Source organism: Protopterus annectens, chromosome 7.part0, assembly GCF_019279795.1.
Source record: "Protopterus annectens isolate FY-2018-M chromosome 7.part0, PAN1.0, whole genome shotgun sequence".
NCBI classification, from domain to species: domain Eukaryota; kingdom Metazoa; phylum Chordata; order Ceratodontiformes; family Protopteridae; genus Protopterus; species Protopterus annectens.
Window position 1 is genome coordinate 307,342,303 of NC_056739.1, and position 9,315 is coordinate 307,351,617.

At 39.9% G+C, this 9,315-nt stretch overlaps 1 protein-coding gene across 2 annotated transcripts in view; it reads left to right on the forward strand.

Annotated features, from left to right (window-relative positions):
* RAB29 (RAB29, member RAS oncogene family) overlaps positions 1-7,029 on the forward strand; it is a 688,339-nt gene extending 681,310 nt beyond the window's left edge. The window contains exon 5 of one of the 2 annotated variants that reach the window (XM_044076830.1): positions 3,331-7,029. In XM_044076830.1, coding sequence (XP_043932765.1) covers positions 3,331-3,451 — 121 coding nt within the window. In that variant the 3' untranslated portion in view covers positions 3,452-7,029. The remainder of the gene's footprint in view (positions 1-3,330) is intronic. The other variant, XM_044076831.1, reaches the window with a different exon arrangement.
* The last annotated feature ends 2,286 nt before the right edge of the window (positions 7,030-9,315 follow it).

Consider the following 9,315-nt stretch of genomic DNA (forward strand, 5'->3'; position numbering starts at 1 on the left):
ATATATATATATATATATATATATATATATATGTGTGTGTGTGTGTGTATATATATATATATATATATATATATATAGATATGGATATATATATATATATATATATATATATATATATATATATATATATATGGATATATAACTTCATGTAAATAGAATGATGGTAGTGTAAGCCATGGGCATCTTGCACAGCTTCTCGAACTTATTTTTAGTTTCATGTTTTTGCTTGACTTACTCTGATTTGTGGTATCAGACCAACTCAGTAGCTGTAAATGCACAACAAAATAAACTAGGTGAACTGCATGTTATAAGACTTCCAATTTTTAATCCAAGTACTGACTGACCCTCTCTTAAAGTCATCCTGAAGCATCAAAACTATCAATTTAATCCAAATACTGTTAACTGACCACTTATTTTTCTCCGCTGTCTGCAGTGGAAAAATGTGTTTTATCCTAAATGCTAGAAAATGTACTATACTAGTTTAAAAATATTTTTCTTATAATGCAGCACAGAACATAATTCTGATTTTCTGTTCCTGAATTTGGGTTAATGATATTTTTTGCTCTTTCCAACGAGGCACAAATGCCTTTGTGCATGACATTTTCTTACTTTTGTTGTATGTGTAACTATACCCTTGAATTGTCACACCCACCCCCTTTAAAAGTACAATAACACAGTACAGTATTAGTAATGCATCTACATACTGGGGGAGTAGAGCCCACAGCCTTCTGCTTCAAAAGCAAGCATTTAACTGGTTATGCTATTAACAATGCAAGCAGACTCAGCATAAGCAACACTAAACTTCTCTTCCCCTGAAGCTCTCATCTCCTTGTAAAATCCACTCAACACTCAACTGTATCTCTCAACTTTGCAGCACAAGAAATCTGGAAAAAGCCAACATTTATTGGGGGGGGGGGACAAAAGCCCAATATCAAGGGACACATTTTAAACACTGCTTGTATAATTTTGGAAAGTTGCTAGAGTAAAATGTTACCACCATGCCTTTTACTGCCAAGTCCTGAACCCAGGACCCTGTGCACTACAGTCAGAGCAACATACCACTATGCCAAATCAGCAGTTTCCTGAAAGATAAGAAGACTGAAACTTAAATGGCTATCATTTAATGAATTCAGTTCTCACTTCTCACCATAGCTGTCAACCTCTTAACACAAAAAACCTGGACAAAACCAATAATGGGGCAATACAGCCACAAACATAGGGACACATTTCAAATACTGATCTTATAAAGTTACAAAATTGCTAGAATAAAAGGTTTTATGTTACCATGTGTTTTCTGAAGAATATGAAGTCTGAAATTCAAATGCCTGTCATTATTTTGTGTATTCATTCCTTCACTGATTTGCCACAAAAATCCAGAAAACCATAGATTTTAAGAGGAACAGAACAAAAATGAGGCAAAATATCTGGAAAGTTTTCAAAAGTGGTGGTGGGTAGGGAATTTAAGCTCTTGTTACGTGTACCCAAGGTATATTCACCTGGGGCATTTTGCACGCACGGACACACACACACACACACACACACACGCACACGCACACGCACACACACACACATGCACCTACCTCAGCAGCAGCATAAAACATAATAATGACCTAGTGTAAACTAAAACTGAACAGATAACCCCGAACCGCTTCATTCCGGAATCAGCAGCAGTGTAATGACCTCCAGTGCAGAAAGCATAATGACCTCCTCAGCAGCAGCTTAAAGCAAGCATAATGATGACCTTAGCTGCAGCATAAAGCAACCATAATGACCTAGCATAAACTAGAACTGAACAGATAACCCCGAACAGCTTTGTTCTGGAATCAACAGCACCTTAAAGCATAATAACCTCCTCAGCAGTATAATAACCTAGCATAAACTAAAACCGAACAGATAACCCTAACTGCTTTAATAAATACCTCCCTCCAAGCTTGTTCCATGCCTTGTGGCTTGTTCTATTCCAGAACCACCACCATTAAGAGCTAATTGCATCATTCTTCCATAGTAAATACCTCCAAGCTTGTTCTGTGCCTCACGGCTTGTTCGGTAATTGTTCCTTTCCCGCTTGCAGCTTGGCTGGAGCAGCCAGAAGTGCATGCACGTTATGTTGTTGAGCACTTGAGCTAATTTCATCGCGCATGTGATGACGTCAGTTCAAAAAAAGCAAAAAAAAAATTTTAATAAAAAAGCCAGGAAATTAAGGAGTGCCACTCTGGAATCGTGGCACCTCATTATTTGGGCCTCCAAACTGGTAAAAACTGAGAAATTCAGTATGGTTGGTTAGCATGTACAATGCTACTGTCTTGTTGGCTATCTTTGGATTATATGAAGACAAGAAACAGATGTAGTTGCAACTTGGGAATTTTTTTTGTATTTTTATTGCATTATTGATTGCCATGTACTTTCATAAATGTAAATGTGTTGCTTGTTGAAAATAGCGTATGTATATATATATATATATATATATATATATATATATATACACATATATAAATACAAACTTAATCTACTGATTTTCTTCTCAGCTTAGTACATCCCATGCAGGCACAATATTCCTACAGTGGATACTTGTCACCAAGTGTGTTAATATACTCAAATGTCTGTAAGGGTCAGCAGAAGTTTCTGCATTTCTTCCTTAGTGGCTGTCTAACTGCACAGTTTTCTAATATGACAAACACAGAAAACCACTTTGACCCTGAAGTTCCATTCCACATGAATGATATACTTCCATTGCTTTCTTCAGAAATACATTTGTTAATAAAATTTATGAGTTGGCCTCTGCTTTGCATACCTTTGCTGAGCACTGTAAATCAGATGCCGTCTTCTGCTCTACCAGAGCAGCCCAAAATAGTATAAGGTGGGGCCGCCACCCAGTGAGCTTGTCTGGAGATGTGACTAGGACTCTGTCCTTTCAGGTGCTACTGCCAGAGTGTTTATGAAACTGTTAAGTCGTGCAAGGTCCTCTCAGCTTTAAGAGTGCCCTCTAGCAGCAGTATGAGGGCCCTTTCTCTCCACCTAGTCCCTTGTTCTGTATGCCATAGCATGACAAATTTTTCATAATTTCTCTGCTGTCAAAGTAGAATCAGGAGAGGATAGGAGGTAACCACTTAGGTCCCATGTCTGCTGAAGTAGCCAAGGGACAGTCCCTATAACATCAGTGTCGAAATATTCCACTGAGCTGACATGCAGAGCAGGAGGACTAGTTATTTCAGCACAGTGCTTCCAGAGTGTTCCCACATACATAAATTATGGGGAGTCCCTTACACAATTGTAAACTGTCATCAGCTTTTACTGCTCACTCACATGCTCTTTTTTCCCTTTCTTTCATAGGTTGTTGGTTGAAAAAGTCATGGACAAAGGCGATGTGATGTCTCCTGTTCAGAGCCAAGGGAGTAATATAAACCTGAGTCACCCACCACTTCAAGCTCATCCTTCCCCAAAATGTTGTTAAGATCAAAGATAATGACAGTTTATGATTTTATATCAATTTTATGACACAATGACCACAAGGACATTCTCTTCCTACTACAACGAAGCACATTTGGATGATTTTGATGCAGCTCGTCATGGTTGTAGGTAGTACATTTGTTTAACGTTAGGAGTGGCATAAACTGGATAGTGCTACTTTTCTTCTGCCACTCTGTTAATGTTAAATGAGTTTAGTCTGTATGTTTTTTTTTCTTTTCTTTAACTACAGTACAGTTCTCGATTTTAAATAATGGCATTTTCAGTCTTCATACTCCAAGGACACAAAGGATCTACAGAGCAGATTAGTCCAGAAACCATTATAGCCTTACCAATACACACCATCATATGGCACCTCTCTTAGCTCCAAGAAGGTGCCACATGCTAGGCCTGGGGAGAATATGTGCCTACACATCCATTTATTAAGGTCCATCATAATGGTGACAAGGATTTCTCTTTAATTTGAATAGGTAGCTTAATACAGAGATGAGGCTGTTGTTGGGAGTGAATCTGTCATGTCAGCATATCTAGTTTATTTCTTGGAAAAGATCTAAATCTGTATTATGGGTTTTTGTGGCACTGCTAGCTGTTTGAATGCATAGGAGATCAGTGCCCTAAATGCTAAACATAAATCATCATGGAAGAGTTTGCAAGATGCAGTACAGAGACAGGACATCAAGCCTGTTTTGGTAGCAAAGGGTCTTCAGGCCTGTGATCTTTTTATTTAGGAATCTCTAAGGTCTTTGTAGTTGCATAAAATGTTTACACAAATGCATACCAAAGGAAACACTGTACTCCATAATTGGTCTGATAAAGGATGTCGTCTTTTGATTTATTACTTGGGCTAGATAGGATTTTCTGTCTGCTATTACAATGTGGTGATCAAAGGACAAGCCACCAAGATCTCCACTGACTGAGTTAGTTTGGAGATGGGTACCATGTGCCACAGGTCACATAAGTTTTGTTTTTGAAGTTTTTGAAATTTATGAATATACATTTAACAATTTTTTTTTGGGGGGGGGGCTTCCCCTAGGACCTTGCCTGATGGTGTTCCTACCTTCACCTAGTTGGCCAGTTTGTTACAGTAGTACAAAAGTTGGGTATTTCTTGGCTAAATTAGAGTCCTAAAGCCCTTTCATTTCTACATAGGAATCATCATCATGGTAAGGACTGGCACAGCTTGCTTGTCCTGGGTTGTAATTAACTCTCTCCCCATTGAAGACCCCAAGGCCACTGTCACAGTCTCCAGAAGGGAAGTCTGTCTCTACAGGATAGTTTCTTGTCATCTACACAGTATGAAGACACTGTCCCAGTGAGGGCTCAGCCATCTCTGAACTCCACTAGGTGAACACCTAGTGCTCCCCTTGTGATAAGCCACAGCAGACTCCCTCCCCTCAAGATAGGCAATCTGGCAACAGCCACTTACTGTTATCCTCACTGGTCATCTCATACAGACACCTGAGCTGCTAATTACCCTCTAGTCACCTGCATTGTACTCCGGGATTTTGCCCTGTAGGTCATGGAGCTGAGCTATTTTTTAACATCCAGTTTATGCCCATTTTCTTTACACCAGTTATATGTAACGTCTTCACCAGACTGCAGTGAAATGGCATTAGAGGGTGTACTAATAATACCTGGGTTGTAGTTGTCACCAAATTTAGTTATCCAATAGATGCTTAATTGGAGATGTCCCAGCATAGAGCCCTGTGGGACACCTTGTCATCTTTTTGATTTCTTGAGATGGCTGTAGATAATTTAGATACTTTATGTTCTGTCTGGCAGCCAGTTTGCCATCCACATCACAGCAAAAAAAAAAAGGATTATGCTTGGGTGTTTGAGTTTGTTGATAATACCAGCATGTGGAATCATTACAAAGGCTTTATCCAGTGAGATATATTATTTGAACTGCATGGTTACCATTCACAGCGTATGTGATCCTTTTGATCTTTACAGGGTTGAGTAGGTATGACCTACCCTTGCTGAAGAGGTGAAGGTTCAGAACAATAGTTTAACATCTTAAGTTTATAATGTTTGATACAATGCATTTAGAAGCTTTGCAACTAACAGTAGTTAGGCTAATGGGTTTGTAATAGGAAATAAGCCCACCTTTGTGTAATGGCACTACAATGGCCATTTTCTACTCTTCAGGAACATATCCAGTATAGAAACTTGGGTGAAAATGTTTAGGAGTGGCTCTGTTAAGATGTGTTTACTAATACTAGTGTAACACTAGTGCTCAGGTATTCGGAATATTATCAGGGCCCATGGAATTTTTTATTTTTTATTTTTTGCAATGAATATGGCAGTTATGATTTAATCTATGGAAATCTTTAGAGGTCTGGGACTTGGAGATATGTGAAATGTTTCTAACTTTAGATGGTGTGAAATTAGAACAAAGTTTATCAGCTAGTATGTTTGCTATATCCTTTGGGACAACGTGCATAGTGATCATTATCTCAAACCATTGTTTGCTGTTTGTTTCTTTACTGAGCTAGTTGAAGAAAGATGTGTAACTATCCTTGGTGTCAGCTGCTATTTTTCATTCATGCCTGACCTTGACACACCTAATTGTGATTTTTAGCCCTTTATTCATTTTTTTATGTAGTCCTGTAAGTAGGCTAATTAGTTTGTTGTTGGAATTCATTTTGTTGTTATTGTAGATTGTATGGTGATAGACAGCCAAGTTGGTTTATTTTTAAATTTCCCATGATATTTGGCCCAGTCTGGGAACACTTGGTCTAATCACCTTAGTAAACGTGAGTACAACTCTCAGGTACAGGTGGTAGCTACAGCTGCTTGCTATGGTGGAAGTAACACAGAGGAATTTCCAATGCTTGTCACAAAAGGACAGTAGTTAAGGTAGAGTTTAATTAGTTTGACTGTAAACTTAAGATAAAGGTAGGTTTTAACTTTGTGGATCCCTTACTGCACTAGCAGCAAAAAGTGTGCAAGATATGCTGATAACTAATGCAGTAGTAGTAAAATCAATGTATAACATGGGCAAGTACTAGTAGGATCACATCAAGAGGTGATTGGCAAAGACGCCTTGCAATATTTACATCAAGTAGAGGATGGGTACCAATACCACAGAATAGTACATCAGTTTGTGTGCAAACAGGTGCCTAAAATCAATGTGCAAGGTAGGCATATACAAAAAGTATTTGTAGTCTTATAGCAGCACTGAGCCAGATAGCACTTCTTGTAGTAAATGTACAATACTAAGCAAAAAAATATTTTAGGGGTTATAGAGGTAGAATCACAGACAACTGCAAGTAAAAGAAAACCAACTACTGTGCAGTGCTCACCACTGTGGCACTGCATGCATCAAAGCTTGTCCCTGTTATGAGCCTGGTTCAAGGTTACAAAACTGTTTTAAGTTGAGCTGGTCTGCTCGATGTAGTATTGCAAAAACAGCACAAGGAGTTTGTTTCAACTGACAGAAGCCTCCAGCAATCCAGCACACTCTTTATAGGCTTTTGGGACTGAGGAACTCATCGCATGATAGCTGATTTAATTGTGAAAAAAATCTGTAAAAATGTGTTATTAGGGGATAACTGCCATCATCCTGCCGATTAATTTGCTTTTTGTTTTATTTCTCAGAGAAAATAGATTTCTTATTGTTTAAATTTGTTAGACAATTTATACTGTTTTTATTGTTAAAGAAATACTGAGTTGACAACTGTGTATATATCTAGCGCACTAATTCTTGATTATGTTTGTTGGTACCATTTGGCCCTAGTTCTAACTGAAAATGCTCCATTTCATTTACCTGGTTACCAAAGAAACTAACTTCAACTCTTAAGGCAGTATGTTGTCTCCTTGCCAGAGTATAACTAACTTCTTGACTTTTAGCTGAAAGATTACAGAAGTACAACATCCACTGTTTAGATCAACCAAGCACACAAATAGAATAGAAAAGGCATAGCCTTACCACAGATATTCTTAGTGTTTCACTGTTGCAGTCATCACCTGTGGGTTATCTCTGCTGTGGTAGCCCTCAACTGGCCCGAATACCAGAGTCAATGTTGTTGTGCACCAGCTGCTGTCGCCTGTAGTCTGACAACAGGTCGTCAGTACTGTAAAGCAAGGCAGCCGATGTCATTACATCAGTCTTTCTTGCCATGGAGTCCGTAGCAGACGCAGTTCATACGAGTGCTGGACGGTCACTACCAGAAGTCGTATTTCAGCAGAAAACGTCTAAAGCTAAGTACCCTGTTGGGGACCCTTTTTTCTTGCTCTAACCGATGTCCGAAAAAGTTAACAATTGTCTCGCCTGTGGAAAGCAGATCCCACACCGAGACTTTCATTCTTACTGCATCACTTGTTTAGGCCCAGACCACGACATCTCTTGTTGTCGGTTCTGTGCCCTCTTATGCAAGAATCATTTGCCATAGACCTCTTTTTGTAGACAATTATTTTTGTATTTTGTCTTTGAATTCCAATATGGCATCTGTCAGCCAACAATCCGCCAACATTCTGAAAAAACGTAAAGACAGAGACAGGCCATGCAAGGCTAACCCTTCCGACAACACCACCATTAAGCAAGTTGTCAGTTCTCCAGAAATTCAGTGAGGTGCTTTCACAGCCCCTGATTCCTGACTCGCTTTCTACGCAGGCCTCTGCTGAGACCCTGTCAGAGTCTGGCATGCCACAGAAATCCACTTCGTCTTCCGAGCCTTTGGCTCTTTCTCCCTTGGTTAGGTCTGGAGCCACAATACTGGAGGCTTCCGAGTAGGCCATTCGCACTACCAATTCTAGACAAAAAAATGTCATCTTCTCTTCCGACTACCATTTCTCAGAGACTGACGGATTCTCTTAGGCCCCGAAGCCAGGCCACTCTTAGGAAATCTGCTTCTAGCCACCATCCTGCTACTGCTCCCCCATCCCAAGCTCAAATGCTTAAAATGGCAGAGGATCTCATCTCCCTTATCCAAGGTACTCAAGCCCTCACTCCAAAGAGGAAAAGGGCTCCTTCTCCAGAAATTGACAGACCAGGAATCTGATTACTCTGCTTTTGAAGAGGAAAACAGCCCTTAACTGTTTATGAGGATTCAGATGCAGAGGAATCCGTTCCCTCTGCCTCCCCTCCAGAAGACCTCTCCTTTGGAGAAACCCTTCACTCCCTCAGGGAACATTTTCATTGGAGATTTCAGGACTACCCACAGTCAAAGAAATGTCTTAGAGAGTTTCTGGACCTGCCCCAGCACAGACCCCTGGACATCCCACCTATTCTAGAAGTGGTGGATGATGTCCTTGAATCCAGTTTAGCCCCTGATGCCCTGCCTCCTGCCCCAGCTAAACCTGACAGGTACTACAGAGTACCAGATTCTCACAAGTACCTGTACAGGACCCTGTTGCAGACCCTGTGGTCATTACATGGGGACCCAAAGGAGCTAAAACTAGTTCTGGCAAAGACTCCAGAGCTCTGGACAGATGGGGTAAGAAAGTATACACCTCTGCAACCTTAGCTATCAGAGAGCACTCCGTTGTCAGTTCCATATGTTAAAACATCAACAACACACTTTGGAACAATTAAAATAGAAGATTTCTACTTCCTCTGATGGTGCCAACTCAAAAGAGCTGGCAGAATTACTACACTCTGCTTGTCGAGTGGCCAAGCACTCATTACAATGTGGAGATGACACCCTAAAAGCCTTTAGTAGGGCAGCAGTGACAGGACCTTTTATTAGAAGACATGCATGGCTGAAGGAAAAACCTCTCCCTGATCATGTCAAGTCTAAGCTTATTTATGCACCTCTAGATAAGGAACGCCTGTTTGGGGAAAAGCAGAAGAGGTGCTTAAAAAGATGGAAGACAAAGCAAAATCTATGCAAACAGTAAAATATTTCT